Source organism: Henckelia pumila, chromosome 3 (genome assembly GCF_033568475.1).
Source record: "Henckelia pumila isolate YLH828 chromosome 3, ASM3356847v2, whole genome shotgun sequence".
Classification (NCBI taxonomy): Eukaryota; Viridiplantae; Streptophyta; class Magnoliopsida; order Lamiales; family Gesneriaceae; genus Henckelia; species Henckelia pumila.
In genome coordinates this window covers 145985106-146012521 of record NC_133122.1, presented here as the reverse complement: position 1 = coordinate 146012521, position 27416 = coordinate 145985106, and the positions used below count along the sequence as shown (strand labels likewise).

Sequence of the window (27416 nt, the reverse complement as noted above, 5' to 3'; positions counted from 1 at the left end):
ACCCTCTAGCAGCATTGGAGCAGGCCAATGCGAATATGATGGCAGGGATTACTGCACTGTTAGAGCAGCAGGCTACTCATCCCAGGTTGTCCCATGAGGAGGACGTTGCTGAGAGGTTCCAGAAGAAGGGACCCAAGGAGTTTGTTGGTACCACCGATCCTTTGGTGGCGGAGGGATGGATTCGCTCTCTGGAGTCCATCTTTGCTTATATGGGGATCACAGACACCGACAGGGTGAACTGTGCGACGTACATGCTGAGGGGTGATGCAGCGCTCTGGTGGGAGGGTGCAGGCAGGGGAGTTCACCTTCCTACACTGACCTGGGCAGAGTTTAGGCGTATCTTCTACGCCAAGTACTTCACTGAGGATGTGCGCAGTCGCATGATCCGAGAGTTTATGAGTCTCCGTCAGGGGGACAAGACAGTGGTTGATTATGTGAGACAGTTCGAGAGGGGCTGTCACTTTGTGCCTCTGATTTCAGATAGTCCACCAGAGAAGTTGAGGCAGTTTGTGGAGGGTTTGAGGGCGGATATCAAGCATGATGTTCGCATGGCAGACGTCCTTACTTATGAGTCTGCAGTCAGTAGAGCCTTGCGTTCCGAGGAGGGTCGGAGAGAGATTCAGAGGGAGCAGCAAGGGAAGAGGCAGTTTCAGGCTGGGTATCAGCGACCATCTTCGCAGCCTCCTGCAAAGAAGCAGTTTACAGGGCCGGCTAAGGGCCCGAATCAGCAGTAGAGGCCACAGCAGCAGAGGGGCGGGGCCCCTAATGCCATAGCTTATCCTACTTGCCCGAAGTGCCAGAAGATGCATTCGGGACCTTGTCTATTGGGAACAGGAGTTTGCTACCACTGTAGGGAGCCAGGGCATCAGATAGCTAACTGCCCGGGGAAGAAGAACACCGCTGGTAGGGTGTTTGTGATGCAGGCCGAGGAGGTAGATCCAGACACCTCCTTGATCACTGGTATATCTTACCCCTAACTTTTAATAATTTTCCTTTGGTTAAAAATTTTGTCTTTAATTTGGAATTTGTTGTTATTTGGGTTATTTAACTGCATGTTAGAATAGGAAGCATGTTTTACTTGTGATTAGAATTAAGAATTTGTAGTGACTCGTTGGGGAAAATTTAGTAGTGGTATGAAACTGTTGGGAATTTTCTGCGTGCAGGGATAATTCTAGTTGGAGGCAACTCCACGTTTGCGTTGCTAGATTCAGGGGCTACGCATTCGTTTATCTCCCTGGAGTTTATCAGGCGGGTAGGCATCACACCTGAGAGCAGTGACAGTGGGTATGATGTTACTATGCCATCAGGGCAGATTATTTCTACCTCGAAGGTTATTCGAGGACTGGAGTTGGAGCTGCAGGGACACTCTATTCGAGCAGATGTAGTAGTTTTGCCATTGAGTGGATTCGATTTGATTTTGGGCATGGACTGGTTGACAGTTAATGGAGCTTCGATTGATTTTCGTCGGAGATCAGTGTCAGTGAGACCTACAGTGGGCGACCCGTTCACTTTTCATGCATCTCAGAGCAGTGATATGCCTCGGGTGATATCTCATATTCAGGCGAGGAAGTTGTTGAGACGGGGTTGCCAGGGGTTTCTAGCGAGTATTGTCACGACTTCAGAGCCATCTAGCAGCTCATTATCAGAGATAGAGGTGGTTCGTGACTTTCCGGATGTCTTTCCGGAGGATGTGGCCGGAATTCCACCAGTGAGAGAGGTGGAGTTCAGCATCGACTTAGTGCCAGACACCGTGCCTATCTCTAAGGCACCGTACAGACTTGCTCCTACCGAGATGAAAGAGTTGAAGGAGCAGATTCAGGAGTTGTTAGAGAAAGGCTTTGTTCGTCCTAGCTTTTCTCCGTGGGGAGCTCCGGTGTTATTTGTGAAGAAGAAGGATGGCAGTATGAGACTGTGCATCGATTACCGGGAGCTCAAAAGGGTCACAGTGAAGAACAAGTATCCATTGCCGAGGATAGAGGATTTATTTGACCAGTTGCAGGGAGCTTCAGTGTTCTCCAAGATCGACCCGCGATCTGGTTATCATCAGTTGCGTGTTAGAGATACAGATGTGTCCAAGACTGCTTTCAGGACACGATATGGGCATTACGAGTTCTTAGTGATGCCTTTTGGGATGACCAATGCTCCAGCGGTTTTCATGGATCTCATGAACCGAGTCTTTCAGCCGTATTTAGATCAGTTCATCATAGTCTTTATTGATGATATTTTGATCTATTCTAGGAGCATCGAGGAGCATAGACAGCATCTTCAGACAGCCTTGCAGACTTTGAGGGAGCATCGGTTGTATGCCAAGTTCAGCAAGTGCGAGTTTTGGCTTGAGCAGGTGGCATTCCTTGGCCACATTATTTCGAGAGATGGGATTGCAGTTGATCAGTCTAAGGTTGAGGCAGTGCAGAATTGGGGTATTCCGAAGAATGCTTCGGAGATTCGCAGTTTCTTGGGTTTGGCAGGATATTATAGGAAGTTCATCAAGGGTTTTTCCTCTATTGCAGTACCCTTGACTTCCTTGACCAAGAAGAATGCGAAGTTTATCTGGAGTTCAGACTGTCAGAGGAGCTTCGATCAGCTGAAGGAAGCACTCACTACTGCACCAATGTTAGCGATGACAGTACCACACGAGGAGTTAGTGGTGTACACCGACGCGTCTAAACTAGGTTTAGGCGTAGTACTTATGCAGTGTGGTAAGGTTATTGCGTATGCGTCGAGGCAGCTGAAGATTCATGAGCAGAACTACCCGACGCATGACTTGGAGTTGACAGCAGTGGTCTTCGCTTTGAAAATCTGGAGGCACTATCTGTATGGAGAGAAGTGCAAGATTTTCACAGACCACAAGAGTCTCAAATATTTCTTCACACAGAAGGAGTTGAACATGAGACAGCGCAGATGGTTGGAGTTGGTGAAGGACTATGACTGTGACATTAGCTACCATCCGGGTAAAGCTAATGTAGTGGCCAATGCTTTGAGTCGGAAGTCGTCAGTGGTATCATGTTTGATCGTACAGTTACCACTACAGAGCGAGATTCAGAGATTTGACTTGGAGTGTTATCCGAGTGGCCATGCACCGAGCTTGTCAGTGTTGACGGTGCAGCCAGTTCTGCGAGATTGAATTAGGGAGGGACAATCTACTGATGAGGAGTTACAGAGATGGAGACAGAGAGATGAGGCTAGAGGTAATCTCTTGTATACAGTGGAGGATGATATCGTTCAGTACCGTGGTAGGATGTGGGTACCAAACGTCGATCAGTTGAGAGCTGAGATTTTAGCAGAGACTCACACATCTCCGTACTCCATTCACCCCGGAAGTACGAAGATGTACAAAGATTTGCAGCTATTGTATTGGTGGCCCGGGATGAAGAGTGACATCGGGAGAGTGGTGTCAGAGTGCTTGACTTGTCAGCAAGTCAAGGCAGAGCATCAGCGTCCAGCAGAACTTCTTAGACCTCTTCCTATTCCGGAATGGAAATGGGAGAATATTACGATGGACTTTGTGGTTGGCTTACCGAGGAGTGTCAGAGGTTGCACAGCGATTTGGGTGATTGTGGATAGACTCACCAAGTCAGCTCATTTCTTGCCGGTGAGGACTACTTATACTTTGACACAGTATGCAGAGCTTTACATCAGAGAGATTGTTAGACTGCATGACATACCAGTGTCTATCGTGTCAGACAGAGATCCGAGATTCACATTTGCGTTTTGGAAGAGTCTGCACACAGCTTTGGGGACGAGGCTTTTGTTCAGTACAACATTTCATCCCCAGACAGATGGCCAGTCTGAGAGGGTGATCCAGGTTCTCGAGGATCTTCTGAGAGCTTGTGTCATTGATTTTCGAGGCTCTTGGGAGACTAGACTGCCATTAGTGGAGTTTACCTATAACAACAGTTTTCAGTCGTCTATAGGTATGGCTCCTTATGCAGCATTGTATGGGAGGAGATGCAGATCTCCTGTGCATTGGGATGAGGTTGGTGAGCGGATTTTGCTGGGTCCTGAGATTGTGCAGCAGACAGCTGACATTGTGACTCAGATTCGAGATAGGATGAGGACTGCTCAGAGTCGGCAGAAGAGTTATGCAGATGCCAGACGACGAGATTTGGAGTTCGCTGTAGGTGATCACGTATTCCTGAAGGTGTCACCTATGAAGGGAGTAGTGCATTTTGGCCGGAGAGGCAAGCTTAATCCGAGGTATATAGGGCCATTCAAGATCTTGGAGAGAGTTGGCACGTTGGCCTACCGTTTAGCTCTACCTCCAGGGCTAGCGGCAGTGCACAACGTTTTCCATGTATCCATGCTTCGGAGATATGTCTCCAACCCGTCGCATGTGTTGGATTTCGAGCCCTTGCAGTTGCCACCAGATCTCGTGTATGAGGAGAGGCCAGTGCGGATCTTGGCAAGGGAGGAGCGGAGGCTTAGGACGCGGGTCATACCGATGGTCAGAGTCCAGTGGCTGAATCACTCAGAGGAGGAAGCTACTTGGGAGACCGAGGCAGACATGAGGACTCGCTACCCGGAGTTGTTCGGGTAAGTACTTTAATTTCGAGGACGAAATTTAATTTAAGGGGGGGAGAATTGTAACACCCGGTATTTTAAATACATAAATCCGCATGCATAATTAGGATATTTAATTATTTAAAATTTTAGATTTATGGGTCAAATAATTATGTGAATTATTTGTGCATGATTTAATTTATTTTTAAGCATTTAACCCATAATTAGTGATTTTTTTATGATTTTTAGTATTTTAATTATTTTATCGCGTAGACGGGACCATGGACGGACGAGATGACAACTTTCTAGCCAATTAATTTCATGAGCCTTTTTAGAGCCCTAAAATATTATTTTGAGTTTTATTATCTCAAAATTTTTAGTATTTAATTTTATATAATTTTAGGAGTCCAATTTTATTCAAAATAAGCCAAAATATTTACTTTTTAGTATTTTTAAAATTTCCTAAATTTATAATTTCGGGATTTTGTTTATGATTAACTTAAATTATCAGATTTTAATTGTTAGTTAGAGTTTTAAGTTATATATTTTGAATTTAAAAACCCTTATTTACATATTTTAATCATCCTAAAAACCTATTTTTATTAAAATAAAAACTCTAACCTAATCTACCCCAACCCTTAACCGATCCTTCACCCTAGTAGCCACTTCCCTCCCTTCTCCATCATCTTCTTCATCGAGCAGCCCTAAGGAAGAACACCATAGCCACGTTTTTGAAGGTCCAAAGCAAGTCGTCGTCGTCCCGTCGTCTCGGAATCGTCTCACGCCCGTTTTTCTCTTCATTTTCGGTGAAAGGCATGATTCTTTCCCTTCTTTTTCGTGCCATATCTGTTTTATGCGTGTGTGTGTGTGAACATCAGAGTTTTATTTAAAATTTTTCAGAAAACAAATCGATGTTTGTTGTAGGCGCACGGTTTTGATTGTTTTGATGGACATAATCACGTTTTTATGGTTATGGGCGTGCATGGCTGCTGGTCCACGGTTCAGAGGGGGTCTTAGGGTCCCTAGTCTGGGTTCGATTGGATGGTAAGGCTGGAACAGGGCAGGCGTCGAGCTGCTCCATTGTTGGTGCAGCAGATCGCACAGGTTAGGGTTTCGGGGAAGGGAGCTTCGTTCTCCTTCCTCAGACCACGGCTTAGGGTAAGGTTGGTTGGGTTAGAACCCCCTTGAAGTTTTCTAAGTTTTTGCAAGAGGTTTCATGGTCTTTCGTGGTCGGAGCTTCGAGAACGAACGGATTTTCCGCAGCTGCTCGCGTTTGCGCGCTAGTGCAGAAGGGCTGGGTGGCAGAGCTTCGTTCTCACTCCATAGTCGACGGTTTGGGCTGGTTCTTGGCTTGTTAGAAAGGCCTGGATGTGAGCTAGGTCCTAGGGGTGGCCCTCCGTCCGGTGGGTGGCCGGAGCGGGGCGGCCGCCGGGTTTTCTGGTTGCTGCCCGCTTTGGCAGTACAGTTTAGGGAGGGGGAAGTTGGGTTCAGGTTGGGTTTTTTTTTCTGAAGGGTTCGGGTCGGGTTGTGGGTTTTGGGTCGGTTCAGTAGGTTAGTGGGTCGGGTTAAGTTGGTCCGGGTCCGGGTTTGGTGGGCCGGGCTCGAGTCTTTTAAATTTTAAAATATTTTAGGAATTAATTGGTTTTTGGGCCAATTAATTAGAAATAAAATTATTTGGACTCCCAAATAATTTTATTTGGGCTTTTAAAATTTTAATTAAGTTAGTCCATTAATTTTATGGGCTTTTGAGCCCATGAAAGTTATTGGGCCAGTCTTTGGGCTTTTGGGCCCATTGGGCCAGTTTAAGTTGTTATTGGGCTTAGAATGTTTTAAATGGGCTTTAATTATTTAATTGGGCTTAGAATAATTTTTATTGGGCTTAAGTATGTTATTGGGCCAGTCCCAGTGTTAATGGGCCAGATTTAAGTAAATGAGCTTGAGTGTTAGGGCCAGCAGTCCAGGACCATCTATGAGAAAATTGCATGTGTCCTGATTATATATTTAATTACTTTTATGTATTAAGTTATTTTAATATTTATATGTTAGTAAGAAATTTAAATTAAATATATATGAAGGACACACATTTTAATTAAGTACATGCATTCATGAAATAATTTTATGCATAATTAAATGTTTAAGGTTGAGCAATAATAATAAAAATATTTTATGTTGGAAGTTGAAGTAGTGTGACAATTTAAGGGGGATTCGTCCCCATATGTGAACTATTAAAGGGCAGTTTACTGCCAATTTAAGAGGTGATTCGTCACCGCCACGTACGTTGATTTCCATGCTGATCAGTATTTAATGTATGATTTAAGGTTACACTACGGATACAACCATGCGATGTTAGAAAATAATTGCTCAACAATGTTTATGTATTATGTTGTTTAAGTTAAGTTAAGTTATGTTATGTTATGAAATTTTCAAGCATGCTCATTCATGTATATGTATGTATTAGTATTTAATTGTTTTAAATTATTTTAAACCCTTGTTATGTTAGCATGTTGGGCCTCTAGGCTCACTACATTGGTATGGTGCAGGTGAGTACGTTGAGGATGAGGTTGTACCCACCGGAGGCGAGGATGTATGAGCGGGCATGCAGTGACCCCGTGACCGTGATAGATGTCTGAGTCACATGCATGTTTTTGATTATGTCAGCACGTTACACATTTTATATTATTTTTCAGTGGTTGTGAGTTTTGAATATTTTATTGAATATTGTCAGTGCATGCAAATTTTAATCATTTTATTTATGCAGAATTTTTAATTAAATGTTTGACTCAGATATTTAGTTTATTTTAAAGAATGCATTTTTATTTAAGTATTTAATTGTTTATTTATTTATTTATGTATTTTAAATCTTTTTATTCTGTGCATATATGTATGGGCATATATGTACATATTTTATCTAGTAAGTATATAAAAAAAAAAAAATTCCGCATATTTATTTATTTATTTAATAATTATAGAGTTAGGGTCGTTTCAGTAGCGGCCATAGAAGCGGCGATGGCTCGGCGGAATATGGAGGGCGGCAGCTATTTGATGTAGGAGGATTAGGGTTTAGTGGCGTATGTCAGAAACTTTTGATATCATGTAGAAATGATGGAATAATATTATTCTATATATTCCCAAAAATGAATACAAAATGTGTTTATATACAACTAAAAGCCTAAAAAGAATAAAAAAAAATACAATATACTGAATATACAAAAAAATAATATAGAATATATTTCAAAATAGAGAATATATTCCAATATGTTGAACATATTGTAGCTAATTTTCATTATGTATTGAATAAACAGTTGAGCTAAACATAATAACTCACAAATCACTTGCAACTAAGCTACGTACATAGACATATACGGCGAACCATCTTGAAAACATGTCTATAACATAATTTAATTTGTGACCATTTGAAACAGATATATGATTTTTTTAAATTAATTAGACTTTATTATTATTATTATTGTAAACTTATGAAAATTTAACCCATATAAATGCTAGCATTACGTTAAAAGAGAAAAAAAAAAAAGGGGCAAAAAAAAAGAAAAAAAGAAAAAAGAGGAGTGTCGACATGGGAGTCTGTACACGTGCCGGTTCTAGAGACCGCGTACCCCTCCCACGTGCACACGCAATCGAATTCACCCGACACAAATATATATATATATATGAAACTTCATTTCTAACGCCGTTAAATCTATACAACGCCCACCGATTCCTCGCCGGGGAGAATACCACATGGCGACGGGGGATGGTTTTATCCGGGGACTATTCGAAGGCTGCATCTCCGGCGGAGATACGAGCGTCCAGCGGCGCCCCTATCACAAGAACTGCGGCTGCGCTTTGCACAATTCGCGTGGTCGTTGCGCCGCCCACATGTCTCACCACAACAACGTATCCTATCCCGTCCGGCGGTCGTGGAGCGAGGGATGCCTGTCGTTGATGGCGTCGTCCGGCCAATCCTCGCCGTGCTCTTCCGCCTCATCGCCAACCGTGGCCACCGCATCGGGGGAGCTGAAGAGGGTGAAAACGCAATTGCTGTTGTGCGATGATGGACATTGATTGGGCACCTGAGGTTTGGGATTTGTTATTCGTGTTTTCTTTTTGGGGATTAGGGGTTTTTTTTTTTCTTGAATATTTGGTATTTTTACTCTTTAGTGGATTTTTTGCTATAAATCTGAGTTTGATCCATGTTTGTATTTAGATGTTTAGTTTGATATAAAAAGATGAATTAGCAAAATATTACTTTTTTTTGTTGGTTTACAAGCATGACAACTTTTAACCACTATATGTGGAAAGATTGGTCTTGTAAATGAAAAAGATCATCATTCTGTCTCTCTCGTGGATTAGTGAATTATGTGAGTGTTCGATAGTCAATCTGAAATCAAATTGTAAAACTAAACCAAACAATTTGGTTTAGATCGGATTTTTTTTGAGTTGGGGCGATTTCACATTTGAGACTTTGATGTCATATTGCTGCACATTATCATCCACAGTAAGATTGGTTTTAAATTCATAAAACAGAGAATTTTGAGACTTGATGTAAGATGTGCTGTACTACAATGACTGTAACAGATTGGTTTTAAATTCATAAAACAGAGAAAATTTAATCGTTAAAGTTTAGGTTAAAAATAATTCTCTTTAGGGAGAAAATTTGGTTAAAGTTTTGGATAAAAATAATTAATAAATCAAATCAAGTCGAGTAGATGAACATAAAAAATGAGATAAAAAAACAAAAAGAAGAAAAAAAGAAAGACGTGATTCATGGAGAAGAAAGATGAATGAGTGAAATTTATATTAGATTTGTCAATTTGTTAAGTGGTTAAATGACGTGACGGTTTGACTTGAGTAAGAGTAATGTAATAATATAATAATAAATAAATAAAAAATTAATAATTAATATAGTATTTGATTTGATTGATATATTATATTTTATATGATTTGATTGATTAAATTTTAAATTAAATAATAATAAATAATCATTTTAAATAAAATATGATTAATATTATTTATAAAAAGTAATATAGTAATTTAAATTTAATGATTTGATTAATGTAATATAAATAATTAATAATTTGATTGATTTAAAATAAATAATTAATAGATATATACAAATTATGGTGTACACGTTTGTTTATGAGAAATATGTCTGTCTCGGAATTCGAAGCTATTAATATAAAATATATTATTTTAGGAGAAATACGTCTGTCTCGGAATACGAAATTAATATAAAATATATTATTTTAGGTGTAGATTTGCCTGTATATACACAACCTCAACGAATTAATAGATAAATAAAGAAAAAAAAAAGGCAAATGCTTATATGCCGATTGGCTATCTGTCATACAATGTCCCTGGTCACATCCTTTGTTTAATTTATTTGTTATATTTGAATTTCGAACATTCCAAACTCTAATGTTATCTCTTTTAAGTTAGAGTAATACTCCTGTGCAACGGTCTCATTCGTGAGACGGGTCAACCCTATCCATATAATAATAAGTAATACTTTTGACATAAAATGTAATACTTTTTAATGGATAACCCATATAAGAGACCCGTCACACGAATATGACCCGTGCAACGATTGCATACAAGTGTTTGCCTTTAAGTTATTTACGGCCTAATAACAACAACAGCGAATAGATAGATAAATAAATAGATAATTGCCATTTTCAGCAAAAACAAGGACAATAACATGGGATGCAAATGCAAAGTCACATGGTGGGTTCCTTCCCAATTCATTTGTATTCCAACCAAAGCCAGTTGGAGAATCACATATTTGACATGACTGTTTGTAACGAAAAGCATGTAATACATTAAATTTTATATTATATTTTTTAAAAAAGAAAAACATATAGATATTTTAAAATTGACATTTTAATTTTTAATGTTTTTTTTTTTTCAAAGCCAATTCTAAATGAGAGTAGGTTTTTTATAAGACGGTTTCATAGTTTTTATCCGTAACACGAGTTTAACGGTACCCATATTACAATAAAAATAATATTTTTGACATAAAATTTGTAGTCTTTTATGGATAACTCAAATAAGAGATCCGTTTGTAAAACCGTCTCACATAAAATTTTTTTTCCTTATAAATGTTGTTAACACAAATATTCTATATATATAATTGGAAGTGGAAGGAATCTTGTATTAACCCGATTCTCATTTTAAGGTGATTGAAAATTAAACAAGATTAAGAATTATTAATTATAACAAATCTATGACTTAAACAAGTTCAGAAACAAATTCCAGGCTTCGAAGCCTCTGAAGAGTTCGAAAGCACTGAACTGTTCAGAAGCAAGATCGGAGGTAATGGTAGAGTTTGGAAGATCTGAACTAGGATAGGAACGTCCGAAGTGAGTTATGCCATGCAGATTGTGAGGTGTCAAGAGACTTTAGACGCGTCGTTGCATGCATGGGATTGGAAGATCCGAAGTGGAGATCGGAGCTTCCGAAGTGGCCAGTTCGGCAGGTGGTTTGCATACAGAGATCGGAACTTTCGATCATCGCCTATATATAGGCCATCCGAGATCACAATTTTTTGCTCAATTCTATCTTCCCTCTCTCATATTCGGTGGTTTCTTGGTCGTTTTAGCCATCCGATCAAGGCCTGGGCACTAGCAGGGCGTTTTCGGAGTAACGACTGAGCTGTGTCCAAAAGGCGGGGCCTTCGACTTCAAAGGGTCGATGACGGACGCATGTATAATTCTAGACACATAATTGCCTCTGGGAGTGGCTATTAATCTAGTTAAGGCTTTTAGTAAGCAATAAGTGATATGATACTTATCTGATTATAGGTTTGGACTTGTGAGCTAGATTGCTAGAATTGTTGTTTAGAGGTACAGACGTACTATCCGAGTACCCTGGTTGAGTATGCATGTCCTACTTGTTGCATGTTTATCTGGCATGTTTTATGTGCATATATATTATTTCATGATTATTATACTGCATGCACTATCATGTTGAGTCTATGTCTTGTTATAGTCTGTAGTGGACCCACTCAGCCCCTATTTCTTTAGTGGATGGTTAGACCTGTTAGTACGGAGTCAGGTCACCTATATCCACAAATTCTCTTCTAGTGTGTGAGCCACCTCTTGATGCGACGGCCCAGAGTGCTACAAACCACGACTTCTTCCAGACTGAGCAGATTTCTACATTGATAGGTTTTCGGTACCTTGTACATTTGCATTCACACGCTAATAACATGTGTATACTCATACTTCCGTTCCGAGAACTGTTATCGCTCACGTCCTTGGTTTTTTTTTGGACACCCCATTTCACGGGGCATGACTTAGGTTGGATGGACCCAGTGAGAGTGGTCGCTGAGCCGAGGTTGCAATTGTTTCTTGAGGATCGCAGTTATCTTCCTGTTTTAGGGTTGGTTTTCATATTGATATTCGATATGGTTGTATAACATATTATCACTTGGTTTTATTGTTGGTTGTATTATGCCGGTTGTTTTACTGTATGGGTTTTTGTTGGTTTAATTGCTTTTGGTTATCTTAGGTTAATTGCATTCTTTAGTTTATTAAGTATGTGATCCTGGAACGGATCGCTAAATTTATGGTATCAGAGTATACATGATATTTTGGGATTTAGGAAACTGTCTCAGGGTTTGATATCGGTTGATTTTTGTAGATGGCGGGTCACGACGATGAGAATCACGGTAGCGTGGGATGCTGGGGTGACGATGAGATCGCGATCATCATAGAGGACACCATCACCATGCTGATGGCTGTCGTTGCTTTGACATGCATAATCTTATCCAGATGGGACCCAAGCCACTGGTGGGTGGTGAGATTCCTGAGGTAGCGGATGATTGGTTAAAGCGGATGGAGGGACGTTTTCGAGTTTTCTACTGCATCGAGGAGCAACTCATGTAGGCTGTTACTTTCTTGTTGGAAGGGCGTGCTCGCAAGTGGTGGAAGTCCGTATTCGCTCCTATTTTGAATGAGCAGGTACTGTATCTTGGGCCGATTTTTGTGCCGCGTTTATGAAGTTGTATTTTTCGTCTTCTATTGAGCTTTTAGGACTGAAGAAGGGAAGAATGACTGTTGACGAGTATCGGCATAAGTTTTTTGAGTTATTACCGTTTTTCCCTCATATCTATGCCAATTCCAAAGCCATGTAATATCATTTTCTGCAGGGCCTCAATAAAGATATCTTTGATCGTGTGTCTATTTGAGATTATCCTACATCGTACGAGGGGTTAGTGAACTGATGTCGACATGCAAATATCAGTTTGCAGCGAGTTAGGACTCTTCTGTTTTCTCGACCATCCAGTACTTTGGGGCCTCGGGCCCAATCTTCTAAGAATTCTGCTTCATCTACTTATTCTTCTGGTTCTGGAGGTGTTTTTCGTTTTGGAAAAAAGAAGGACCAGTGTGAGCACTGATAGGGGAGACATCCGTATGATAACTGTCGTCGGGCTGTTGGGGCTTGTTTCCATTGTGGCGAGGTTGGCCATCTGAAGAAAAATTGTTCGCAGGCAAGTGGAGGATCATCGTCTGGTTCTAGTTCTCAGGCTTCCGTTCAGCATAGGCCACAGGGACAGTCGGTGGGAGGTTCTAAACTCAGACCTCGTGTGCAGGGGAAAGTGTATGCATTGAATCAGGATCAGGCCCAGGAGGAGAACGAGAGGGTTATTGCATGTACATTTATTTCATGTGGTATTCCTGCATTCGTTCTCATTGATACTGGTGCATCACATTCATTTATTTTCGCAAGATTTGTTAAGCGTCATAGATTGCCATATGTGTCCCTAGACATAGTACCCTCTGTCTCTACCCCAGACAGGCCATTCATATTTGGCCAAGCGTCTAGTCATGAGTTGCTCTTTAGCATTCGAAGGTAATGTGTTGGCAGCAAACCTTATGATCTTAGCGATGAATGATTGCGACTGTATTTTGGGTATAGATCTTCTGCCGTTGTACCGAGCTAATGTGGACTTCCGAGTGAGGACAATAAATGGATTTTCTATGGTGAGAGAGCGCGACCTCCTATGTCTTTGGTATCAGCTCTGAGATCTTGTCGAGCTTTGGAGGCAGGATTGGAGAGCTACCTTATCTATGTGATCGCCACATCCACATGGGGTATTGGTTTTTAGGATCTACCAGTTGTCCGCGAGTTTTCAGATGTGTTTCCTGATGAGATCCCAGGTGTTCCTCTGGTTAGAAAGGTTGAGTTCGGGATTGAGCTTCTGCCAGGGACAACTCCTATTTCTCGTGCACCCTATCGTCTGGAACCGTCAGAGATGATAGAGTTGAAGCAACAGTTGCAGGACTTGTTAGATATGGGACACATTCATCCGAGCGTTTCTCCTTGAGGAGCTCTAGTGTTATTCGTCAAGAATAAAGATGGTTCTATGCGTCTCTGTATTGATTACAGACAGTTGAACCAAGTGACGATCAAGAATAAGTACCATTTGTCACGTATTGATGATCTATTCGATCAGCTTCAGCCTTCAGGGTACTTCAGTGTATTCCAAGATTGACTTGAGATCAGACTACCATCAGCTGCGAGTCAGAGATGAGGATATCCCGAAGACTTTCGTACGAGGTATGGACACTATGAGTTTTTAGTGATGCCTTTTGGGTTAACGAACGCACCACTAGTATTTATGGATTTGATGAACATAGTTTTTCAGAACTATCTCGATAAGTTCGTCATGGTGTATATCGAGGATATTCTGATCTACCCGCGTAGTGCGATGAGCATTCTCAACATTTGAGGATTGTGTTGACTCTCCGAGAGAAATAGTTGTATGCCAAGCTTAGTAAGTGTGAGTTCTGGATTGACTAAGTAGTGTTTCTGGGTCATGTTATTTCTCGGGACGGCGTTTCATTGGATCCAAATAAGACAGATGCTATTCTAAACTGTTCGCGTTTGACGACAGCCTCTGAGATTCGTAGTTTTTTGGGCTTAGCAGGATACTATCGGCGTTTCATCGAGAATTTCTCACAGATTGCTAGACCATTGACGCAATTGACGAGGAATAATGTTCTTTTTGTTTGAGTTGAGATGACGTATGACTACTGCACATGTACTAGCTTTGCCATCTGGGTCCAGGGGTTATGTAGTTTATACATATGCTTTTCTTCGGGGTTTGGGATGTGTGCTAACAAAGAATGAGCATGCGAACGAAAAAAGGAAATGTAAACAGTGATTATTTGACCAAAACCTTGCTGAAACCGGGAAGTACTTCGGTGGTATCTCATACAGCTTCTCCTAGCTCGACTTCTTGCTTGAATGGAACACCTTTGGCTCGAAAATTTGGGTAGGGTATCACTATTAATCAGCTGATGAAACTCGAAATTATAACCTCTACTGGCTTGGATGTTTGGAGAGCTTTGTGGTGTGATTTCCTTCACAATTGAGGAGGTATTTATAGGGTACTCTTGCAGCTGAAGGGGCAACCGTTTTTGCCTTTTAAATTGGGTCATAATAGGTATTAATTGGGGTCCTTAATCAGCCTAATGATGGCTGGTCATCATGGTAAGGATGAAGGTTACAAGATGTTACAAAATGATTTTATTTCTTTTTCAAATTTTGAATCTTATTGGCTTTGTGACTGCATGTATTTCGGTGGTTTCATGAGTATTTGAAGGCTGCCAATTTCGAAATTTACAAGCTTTGGGTGGTTTGGTCAAAGGTTCATTTAATTGTGTGGAAAGGTGGTTAAATTGCATGTTTGCATGTCTTCAAAAGTTGAATTTTGTGTATGTATTTAGGTGTGTTTTGTCTTGCATGACTACACATTTTTGGGGTCTTCACATGGAGTTTTTCATCTTGGCTGGTTAATATTGTAACAAAAGATTTCTTTTCATTTCAATAAATTTTACAATATCCTAGTCAAAAAAAAATATTGCAGAGATATAGTAGAGACAAGAGAGATAGTATAGAGATGTATTGCATTGTATTATTTTCCAGATAATTAATCAATTAACTAAGATAATTTAGTTTCATATAAAGTACTATTCACTTGATGTCAAAATATATAAACATAAAAAATTTCTGAATTTTTTTTTTAAAAATGTATGCTTCGAAAAGTTCAATCAAGTCGTTTGAGTCGATGGTTCCTGAAAGTTGATAGAGCCAATGCTTTTAATAAATGAAAAATCACACTATTAAACAAGGAAACTCAAATTTCTGAATTTTTTTTTTTTTTAAAAATGTATGCTTCGAAAAAGTTCAGTCAAGTCGTTTGAGTCGATGGTTCCTGAAAATTGATAGAGCCAATGCTTTTAATAAATGAAAAGGCACGCTACTAAGGTAGTGTTTGGGAGAGCTTTTAGAAAGCATTTCTCAGCTTCTCATTAACAAAATTTCATAAAATTGCAAAATTTTGTTAATGAAAAGCTGAGAAGTGCTTCCTATAAGCTCTTTCAAATACTACCTAAATAAGTAAACTCGAATTTCAAGATTAAATCGATTCAGTTGATTATTTTGATTTAACCAAAATTTTACTCCCCTCTCTAGCATGGTGCAACTATTTCTGGGATTCACTTATTAGCAGCACAGTTTTAAATCACCTCAATCTTTTCGGTAGTGTTTGCAACCTATAAAAATATGTGATTATAAATTTTTTTAACAAATTTGTGAAGAAAAATCAATAATAACGTATTTTTAAAGGTTGCAAACACTATCTTCCTATTTTGCTTTCTCCGTGATCATTCACCATGGACCATGGTCCTTTAAATGTTTGCAAATCTTTCTGGAATTTATCTAAACATAATCTGATTAACTAATATCTCACGCAATCGACGGAATTTAAACCCAAGACAACTAAGATATTGGGCAAGGCCGTAAGGATGGCAACGAGGAACAAGTTTGATCAATCCCAATAACCGCCCCACCAAAGTAAAATTGGATCATGGCCCACCCATACCAAAATTGATGTATTTGGGTCAAAACTGGTGGATCCGGGCTGGGCTTGCGAACCCGTTACACATTAAATTAAATACATTTTTAATTCCAGTAAATACATAATATAAAATTTAAAAAATACTAGTCATTAAAATTAAATCCAACGTGTTAATAATAAATTAACCACAAACTAAAATATTGTGAATTAAAAATAAGTATTAGGTCATTAATTATTTAATAAAAAATAAATCTATATTTTTATGACGTGAAAACCTTACTATGCACACTAGATAAATTTTCAAAACTAACGCAATAGTCTCAATATAAATATAGTATTAGTTACACATATAACGAGACGAGTTCATTAAAACATGTGACCGGTCTCGGATTTGCGTTGAGACCTGTCGACCAGGTCTAAACGTGGGTTTAATGAAGAGTATCTTAGGAACTCATCCTTGTCAAGTGCAAAGATCTTAAACTATAAATATGTAAATAAGACATAAATTGTGAATGCTTAAAATCAAAACATGAAGGAAGACATAATTACAATGTTGAACTTGCTTTAAACGTACTATAAAATTGTGAGAGAATCATGACTGATGAAATGCTAGAAATATTCTGGAGACCCTCCATAACTTTTTCTGCATTTTTTTTTTAAAAAAAGAATCTGCTTGAACTGTTTGATAAATATTACTGGGTCAAATAAAAATACAAATATGGTGCAAAAAACTATATTTTAAAATTTTGTAAAATTTGTTTGTGAAATGTGACTATCATATTTTTCTAAATAAAAACATAAAACTTAAACAAAGTATGATATTTACCAAAAAAAACCCCAAAAAAAAGATAATAAGAAAGAAAGAAAGAAAAAATGTGAAGACCCAGCCTTCAGCCTTCATGCAGCAGCAATAAAGAATAGCAATGGCGATGGAATGAAGGATAAATGCATATTGATTTTTGAAATTCAAAGAGCCAATTGTAACAGCAAAATAAAGGAGAAATAATGGCTTTTAAAGGGAATAATTAACCATAAGTGGAGGACATTTCAGCTGGGGTTTGCAACCTATATATAGTGGCCAAAGCTAGAGTGAAAATCACACTCAAAACTTGTCACTCTCGAGCACCAACCTGCCATTTCAGCTACCATTTTCGATTGAGAAAAGGTGCTGCTGGAACTAAAAGATTTCAGCAGAATCTTGAAGCAAATCTCTGTCCAAATATCAAAGATATAAACCAGCTTGGTTCCTGCCCAATTTCGAAGCTCAGCAGCAGCCATTTGAAGCCTAAACATACTGCTCATTGTCGGCATCAGGGCTGTTCGAAAAGCTCGAGAACTCGGCATCATTTCGAAGAAAGTTTCTGTCCATTTTCGAGGCCTTTGAACAACATTCCGAGAGTGAGATTCTGTCCATTTTTTAGGCCTCTGAATGTGTCCAAGTTTCGAAGCAAGCACCTGCAGCAACCATCGGAGCTTTAACATGAGCAGATCTTAAGCTAAAAATCTGTCCGAAGTCGAGCACGAAGAAGCCTAGAATTCAACCAAAGAGGCTGCATTATTCTGCACCAAAACCGAACAGCCTATCTTCTCCTAGGATCGATCAAATTCTGGTCTTCGCCCAAGTTCAAGATTTGCTCAAGTTCGAGGCTTTCCAACAACATTTATTCATACAAAATTTTCTTAGAATCGAATATAAGGTACGTAAGCGGGCTTTTATACCTATATTTCTTGATATAGGTATTTATTCTTGAGTGAGTTTAAGTTTTATAAAATAAATTACGCATGGTTTTGAAAAACTCGATCGACATGATATATATATTCGTTTCACTTGATATGCTACTTTGAATTTATTTGTTGTTCGATATTAGATATAATATTCGGAAGCATATATGTTAGAATTATTTGAAATACACTATGATGATTTGAGTTAGAAATGACAAAGAATATTCCGATATTTGATTTGATTTGATCATGATGCAGTGAGATATAACCGTTCATTTGACCTCGCCTCTTATAAGAATAACATATAGGAGACTGATCAGTAAACTATGAAAAATGAGATGATTTTCAGTGCTATGTTTGCGTTTGTGTTTTCAACATGCTTATCTCCTTTCGAAACTATGATTATGATTTTGTGTACATTTATATGCAAATATATCTTTGATAATTATTATGCACTACCGTCCCCCACTTGCTGAGTGTTTCCCAAACACTCACCATCGCCTTTTACTCTCCCTCCTCAGATAAGGATGAAGACCAGTTAGAAGATGTGGAACATAACATGTTTTGGGGCTGGTGAGGAGGAATCAGCTCGAGATCAAGCATGTCTGAATTCCGTTAATTTAGATTTTTTGTTCACTTCCGCATTTCCGTTGTAAAGACAATGTTTTTATATTATGAAATAGACTGGTTTTGGCAAAATTTCCGCATTTTCGTTGTAAAGACAATGTTTTTATATTATGAAATAGATTGGTTTTGGCAAAAATTATAGTACGAAGCTTGTTGTTTCAATGTTAAATCATTATACAATGTCGATGTCGACCAACCCCGGTTTTGGGACGTGACAAAAAACATATGTTGTACATGAAGAACATAGCTATATTCACGAATCCTAATCATCTTCCATCGCGTAATTTGGCAAGAACTTATCTTGTGACAGCATATTTTGGTAAAACTTTGGCATAATTTTTATGTAGAACACTGAAAGTTGCCGAAAATCAAGCAATATTACAAACATCAAAACCTATCAAATGGGAAACCTTCCTAGTCGTTTACATCTGATATCAAGAATTATATTTCATGTTTCTTACATGGTTCAAAGCATATTACCTACATTCATGATCTTGTGGATTAGCAGCTGCTGAGTTTGTCCATTTCTGGCCTCGGCCCCATTCTATACGGAATGTCACGAGTGTTGTGTGTGGCAAGGATATTATTGTATTCTTCCATCACACAAAACGGTCATTGCTTGTTTTATCACCTGCACCACTATTTCAGCACGAAATCAAGTCGGGGTTTGAGCCAAAGTAGAAACAGATATGGGAGTCGAGAGACAAACAAACCTCTTGCGTTTGCTTTTCTGGGAAGTAGACGACGAAGGATTGCTGTGCCAATTCCTTTTCCGTTGGTTGATGAACCAATTGTTGATCTGTTTCAGTTGCAAACCGGTTTCCTGCACCAATCTTGCCTTATCTTCCTCCTAAACAAATGCATCATGAGTTAAGACGATGATTCGAAAGTTGGTTCTAGAAATTGAAGTAGCTGTCATAGCAATTTAGCTTCTTCTTACTGTTGGATAAGGCCACTTGGAATGTGACTGCCACCAGTTTTTCAAGACAGATGTGGTGTCCCCGGGAAGTTTTCCAGCACGTCTTTTACGTAGTATTTCTTCTCTAATGTCCACAATCTTGTCCTTGTAGCCCTTTGAAGAAGAAAAACGATGTCAATCAATTATAATCAAATGAATGTGTCAAGCTATAAAGTATTATCATCTGATCAAGTTCACAACTCTAATCTCTAACCTGTTTAAGCTCATGCTTGAGTTCTAATCTCACTCGTTCCATCAAGGATCTCTCGGTCTCAGTGGGTACTAAAGGACCAAATCCCAGGCTGTCTGGTCCGTCTAGACTTTCGTCAAACATATTAGTTTCACTATCAGCCTGGTCTTCATCGTCATCAGACATGGTTGCTCCCGTACCTTCACCCGGTGCTACCCCTGTCAACAAAAGTTCAATTGATGAATCAGACTGATATACACTGAAACAGTCACGTGGCAGTTAAAATGCTTTCGCCACAAGGAGAAACGAGATAGCCTACACGAGAAAGATTCATATTGTGTCAAAATGGCTAATCAAGAAAGGCAACTGAATAGAAGGTCTGATTGTCTGGTAGAGCTGATGTTTGGGGGGAGTTAGGACACAATAAGGTGCAATTAGATTTGTGTGTGAAATATATTCGATGGAAGACATATGGTTGGTTTGATGTGACTCGTTCAAATTCAGCGACGACCAGTTTTGGTTCCTCGGAAAAATTTCTTGGGCAGAGCTCAACTTCTGGCATGTCACATTTGATTTCGCCGACGGATGTTCAATGGTTAAAACTCCATGGAAATACTGGCTGAGATAAGTCACTACAATCGACATGCAAGGTTCGAAAGGAAACATGAGAGTTAGAAGTAAAGGTAAATGATCACCTGTCAAACTTTGCAAAGATTGCTCTAGCTCCCAACAAGCCATCACTGCTTCCATTGCATGAACCCGAACATGCTGCTGCAGTTGTTCTTTGAAGGACGATAGTAATAGAACGTAATGCGTCTACATGAGAACATAGAACAAACAAATATTTCACTCATTAATTATGTGAGTAACATTATAACTGCAATAAATAAAAATATCATCTACAAATCTATTCATTTGATGGAACAATGGATGCTAAGATTATGTCCATTTCAGTTCGATCAAAGTCCATTTTGCGCCTTTTCCGAGTTTCTGATAAGTCTGTGGATTGCTTTAATTTGAAAACATTATTCAAAATTAAGATTTCAAGTCATATCTTTATTGGGTAATATTAGAATTCATTGTAAATGTTAATATAAACTCCTAACATTGGGTGTCTGTGATATCCATCGCAATTAGAAACATGAAATTTGGAAAAAAGGAATATAAGCATCACAGCTTTACATGGAAAACAACTAAACAAATCAGAGTCAAAACCACGGATGAAAAAAAAATTCACTACGATATTTGGTAAATTACAACCTCTCATTACGACGCAGATACAAGACAACTCAGTCACCTCCCTTGTCAATCGTAAAAGTTATAAAATGCAAGGGAGGTGAATGCCAAAAACAAATAGTGTAGGAGAGGCGAATGCAAACTACCCTCGCTTAAAAATACTTACACTTGCAGGAGATGTGGAAAGCTGGATTTGAAATTGCAAAATAGTTGTGAAGTTTGTCTGTACAGGAGGCAAAATACATGGAAACCAAACAAGAGAAGGTTTTTTGGCTCCAACTTTTCATTCCAAATCTAAATATACTAGAGTCCAGTTTCACTTTGTTTAAGAAGTGATGGGATATAACTTAGCTAATGCTTTGGCCAAGCCAATCCATATGGATGAATTCAAATATCGTACATCCTCAAGTGGGATCTAGCGGAAACATAAGCGGCTACCGATAACAAGATTGAAAGGACGACATGTATTTCTTAATCTAATCTTCAGGTGGCAGAAATGTGAGTAGCAGAACAACTATCATCAGTTATGTTTAGCATCCCCTTTTTGTCAAACTGCAAACTCAAATAAGAAAACATAAAACATGTTGTGTGTTTCAACCAGGAACTCTCATTCCCTTGTTTATACATATCGAAATATCTAGTCTTTGTGCATGTTTGATATATTATTATGAGTCAGTTTTCTCGTAATCGAATTATTTTATCAACAAAATATTATAGAGGAATATGTTCATTATACCAGAGGCTCCTACCTAGCTAATTTCCTTGGGAGTTTCCCACCTAAAGTTGTATTCAATTTTATCATTATTCTCATATTGTTCTGATCTCCTATATATCACTGTATCAAGACAAATAAATTAAAATTTATTTGAAATTCCCATATGACAAAAGTATCCAAACAAGGCAAAAAAATATTTTAAATTTATCCATCCGAAAGTACTTGCAGAACTCCATCAAGAAAGAGATTCTTGGAAGCACTAAAAAAATAGAGTTCCAATTATTAGTGTACCCAGCACAATAGGATTCCTATTTGATGCGACAACAAGATATTCCAACTCACATTACACAGAAGAGAATTCCAAAAGGTATTCCATCAAGAATAGAAGTCGAAATGGCATAGGGGGACAAAACAAAAAAAATAAATAAAGTCTAAAAATTTATGAGATTGAAATCAACTTTTCTTTTTTAATTAAATAATAATAATAATTTTACACGTACGTAAAATATATAAATATTAGTTCAACACCAAACAGTTTTAGCTCAGTTGGAGCCAAATTCATCAATTAATTCTTGAATTTCAGAATGGACCATATTAATTAATTTTAAATTAAATAATTTGTTGAATTAGCAAAGATTAACTTAAACCATTGAAAGTATGCATTGATGTTGTTTCACACATAGAACAAGACAAGCAGTGCAGAAGAATCATGATGGGGGATCCAAGAATTTTAAACCAAACACAAAGACAAATCAAAATTCAAAAAAAAGGCTGCAACAGTTTCGATGCAAAGCATGCCATAAATCGGCAGACAAGCGCATAAGAACACATTAAATTCATAATCAAGGAGATATATATTCAGATTTCAGACAGACATACACACACAAACAACATTAATGGAAAAGGGAGCAGCAGATATGTTAGGTACCATGAAGTGGTCGAGGTCTTTGTCATCGAGGGGGTGGCCGTGGCCAAGAACAGAATACTTAGCCACCACCTGCTGCGACTGAGCAAGCTGAGCGTCGATCCTGGGAAGCTGGTCCACCGGCGTCGCTATGCGGAGGCAGGCCACGTGCGCCGACAGCAGCTGCTCGTACAACGGGTGGCTGAGGATGTCCGCCTTGCACTTCTCTCTCTCCCAGTTGTTGTTGTTGTTGTTCCCGTGGCTGTTGCCGTTGCTGTTATCCCCGCCGCCGCTTTCTTGGTGGTGATCGTTGTTTTCCGGCGGGGTGGTGGGGCTGGGTTGACTTTGGGCCGTGAGCCAGTGGTGGGGGTGGTGGAGCCATGTGTTGGTGGCGGGGACTGGCTGAGTTTGAGGCGGCGGCGGCGGAGGCGTCTTGTCGTCTGGAGAGTGGTGGTGATCGGGGAGGATGGAGCGGAAGAGGGAGGCCGACGCCGCCGGGTGGTGGTGGTGGTCGGCGTAGTGGAGTGGCATTTCTTGGGAGAGGTGGTGGTGGTGGTGGTCCTGAAATGCCATGTGCGTCGTTGTTGATATGCTCCGCTGCCTCCGAGCTCTAGCTAGCTATACACACACACTAATAATTTAATTTATAAACACAAATATATATATTTATATACACACACAGTCACTGGCTGCTGCTGCTGATGCTATTCAAGATTTTCACTTTCAGAGAGAGAATGTGTGTGTCACTGTGTGTTTTTCTCCATCTCTTTTGCAAGAAATATTTTGTATGGACGTTGAAAATGAAAGATATATACTATTACTTTTAATTATATTTATATTTCTGCACCAATATTTCACAAAACAAACTCTGTTGTAAAATATTTTGAAAGATATTCAAATGTTTACACGTTATGTTGAGATAATCTTGTAATTTAAAAATTAATGTATAATTTTTATTATACGTATAACAAATCTCCCCTATTAGCAAATGCATTACTAGTAAATAATGAAACTTGAAATTATTTTCAACACTATATTACTTGCGCATAATTAAAATGGAAAATACTACTAGCTAACAGCTAGTTTCATTTTACTCTTTTATGCGGAGGATATCTTTGAGAATTGATGCACGATGGATTCCAGAAATAATTTTTATAATCCCTCACATTAATTATATTCCATGATAATTATTTAATGAATAAAATAGAAGTTAAATATTGGAACCAAATATTAGGATGAATGAATTATTGCACTAAAAATTATGTGACATGTTTAACAATATGGCAAGTTGATTGTTGATTGGGGGGGACCTTTTATTTGCAGCATTTCTGGTGGCCTTTTCCGATAAATTATAAAGTTATTTAAAATTGGTGTGATATGTGGTCCATTGCAATCACTTGCGTGTAGCGTTTGATTTAGCCTTTTATTATACATGCAATTTGGAGAGGTTACCTTATAATTAATCTCGAAACAATAGTTATTTCGATATTTCTTGGGAAATAAAATAAAAATATTTCGTCTCGGGTTTTTTGGGTAATAGAATTCTAAAAATTACTTTCTCCCATGAAAAAAAAATTTAGGTTATACACAAATATAATTGAAGCAAGAAATCCAACTAGCTGGGCTTAAAGTGGATATCCAAATTGGTAGATGAGATGAACGTTTAACCAGAAGTCAGAAGTTCGATTCCATTATCAACACCTTCTTAGACCAGTTTGTTGCACATGGCTGGCTTATACAGTTTACTTAATTAGCTTAGTTTACAGGCTATTATGTTAGTCCGGGGGTTTACACAGCGCACACTAAAAGATAGCGGTTGTGGATTCTCACGTCATTAAAAAAAAAACTACTTGCTGGAGATAAGATGCTATATATCTTTAGACATTGCTCTGAGAGTGCATCCGCCATCCAATGTTTGATATTTATCTATAAGTATGTCTTTTGTTAGATGGTCTCTTGTGATACGAGTCCACCTGATTCATATCTAAAATAAAAAGTATTATTTTTGACAAAAAATTAATATTTTTACAGGAATCGGATCAGATAAAGACTTATCTAATTTAATTGATCTGTAATATTATCTCGTAATAATTTTTATATTTATCCATATATATTGGATTTGTATTTTCTTTTCAGTAGACTCCACTCATAAAGATAAATATTTTTAAATATATATGTTTTTAAATATTAATATAGTATCAAATTTCTTATACTGAAATTGGGTAAGTTCATTGGATGGACGGCAAGAAAAAAACATTAACCAATAAATTAATAATCACACACAGCTCTTTTCTTTATGATACATAAATAATTGTCGATGTTTTCTAAAAAGATCATGTAATAAGACAAAACTTGATGATTGATTGGATTTTGCTTTATTCATTTATTATTTAATTTTGTTGGTAGAAGCTTAATTTATCCAATTATTATATTATAAAATAAATAAACAATTGTATTTTTTGGTTAAAAAATGAGAAAAAGAGAGAAAAACGTTAGACGTGTATGAAATTCTATGAATGACTGTTGATTGACGTTACTATGAATACTTTCGAGTGTTCATCTACAGCAACTATTTTGCTCATGACACAATTCCCCGTCTTTTATATAACATATAATATAACTTTAATGTTTAAATTTTTTTAAATACATTAATTATTTACTTTTAATATAGTCACTATTTCAAATGCAATAATTATGGGCTGGGGATTCTGTAGAAATTCAGAATTATTGACCGAACAACATGACAACTTTTGGCATGATTGCCAATGGAAATGTCTCAAATTTTCTTTCAATTTCAAAGTTTTTCTATCACATCGAGCTACTGATTTATCATTTATAGGTTATCTTATCTTAAGTTTGAGATGACATATTGAATCCGATGTTTCATTATAACAGCTTCCAGCTCAAAAAGAGGGAAAAAAGAAGAAGAAAAGAAAACGTGTCTATCGAGTTCTCTTTAGATTAATATAATATTATGGCTTATGCTAATATATATAATGTTTTTGTCTTCTTTATTGAAACAAAAAAGTAGTTAAATGGGTAATATATTCCAATTTCCAATTGAAAGATCTAATTTAAATATTATTCTAAAACGATCTTCCCAAGTATTGAACGATTGGTTTGTAATTAACGAATGTTGGAGGAATTCAACTTAAAACAATCAAATTGTTCGGTGAAACAACTGGATAAACAAGCTGGGGAGGGTTTCACTAGCTAGTTAGCATCTCATTAACCATCGCACAATCATACTCGAAATGCTCACGGGTATTTTTCGACATCACATAGTAAGAACACATCGAATGTATTACACACACGACGTATGTCCAAGTACATGCATGTACATGCAATAATTGAAATCGGAATCCTTTAATATAACATCAAAAATCAAAATATAATAACAACATATAAATTTAGTTCTTCTAAACAGCTACGTTAATATTCGTAGCACAACTAATATATATATATATATATGAGTTTCGATCACATGAGCAATTATGTGAGCAACAGTTAACGTGACATCTTATACATCGAATGAATGATTGTCACATCAATTGTTGATCACGTAGTTGTTCATGATGGTTGTCCATAAAATAAAAATTATATAAATATATATAAAATTGATACACACAGAGAAGGTAGAAAAAGGAGAGAGACAGGCGGATAAAATGAAAACCAGAGGGCGACACTGACCACAGAGCCGTACGAATTCCACGCGTCACTCCCTCCTTTAAGGGACCACCAACACTCCGGGACCCCATCGGAGCACGCGCCGTGATTATCGAAACCCACCCCCCCAAACCCCACCCCTTTTGCAAAAATTCCTTTTCTTTTTGGCTAAAATCAACACCAATTCTACGCCCCAAATTTCTGTTATAGTGAGATAACATAACATTTATAATCATATACCATAAAAAAATACACACGCTATGCGTGTGTAAAATAATTTTTTTTAAAAAATAAATATGGGATTTAATGGGATAATGGGGAAGTTATGGATTGGGGATCATGACTTACGTAATTAAAAAATTATGAAAGTGAAGATTAAGGTAAAAATATAAAGAAAGAGTAAAATGGGTAAGAAAGTTGGTGTGCTCAAATCAACGATTATTCTAACTCACTCAACTATTATAAAATAGTAAGATATCATCGTCAAGACATATAGACTTCTTCTTATTTAATTTCACTCCAAACTACAATTTATTTTTATCGAATAAGGAGTTATTATTATAAATTTAGATGATATATAATATAATAATATCTATAAATAAGATAAAATTGAGAGAAAATTTGTTGTGTGAGCAGTTTTAATAATGGAATCCAGTTGAATCATATATATTTAAATTAAATAAAATAAAATAAAAGATTTTGAAGCTGATCATCAACAGTGCATGTGTCGCTTTCTTCCCACCTCTGAATTATTCTGAGCACATATATAGTTTCTGGAGGGTGCGGCGCTGCCACTCAAGGAGCCGGCTGCGGCTGCTGAAGCCCGGTGGTGGTTCCCGGCGGTTGGACCCCACCCACTGATAATTCCCATAAATATTCGAATTACGTAATTCTAGGTTGGTCCCCTACCTACCAATAAGGACACCCAAGAAGTGGATGTCCCCGATAAATTTTTTACTCCATATTAATTTGATCTTATATTATATTTATATTATACCAAATTTATATATATTAAAAAAAAAAAAAAAACTCACT

General features: G+C 37.9%; 1 protein-coding gene across 2 annotated transcripts; it reads right to left on the bottom strand.

The window, feature by feature from the left end:
• Positions 1-18996: 18996 nt before the first annotated feature.
• On the bottom strand, positions 18997-23506 carry LOC140887914 (homeobox protein knotted-1-like LET12). 2 transcript variants are annotated; one of them, XM_073295516.1, is made up of 6 exons: positions 22740-23506; positions 20556-20676; positions 19885-20078; positions 19653-19784; positions 19426-19562; positions 18997-19343 (listed from the first exon to the last, which is right to left on the bottom strand). In XM_073295516.1, the coding sequence occupies exons 1-6, from the start codon at positions 23286-23288 to the stop codon at positions 19340-19342; spliced, it is 1137 nt and encodes a 378-aa protein (XP_073151617.1). In that variant the 5' UTR covers positions 23289-23506; the 3' UTR covers positions 18997-19339. The 2 variants fall into 2 exon arrangements, with proteins under 2 accessions (XP_073151617.1, XP_073151616.1); XM_073295515.1 differs by having other exon boundaries at positions 18997-19351; positions 22740-23505.
• Positions 23507-27416: the final 3910 nt, after the last annotated feature.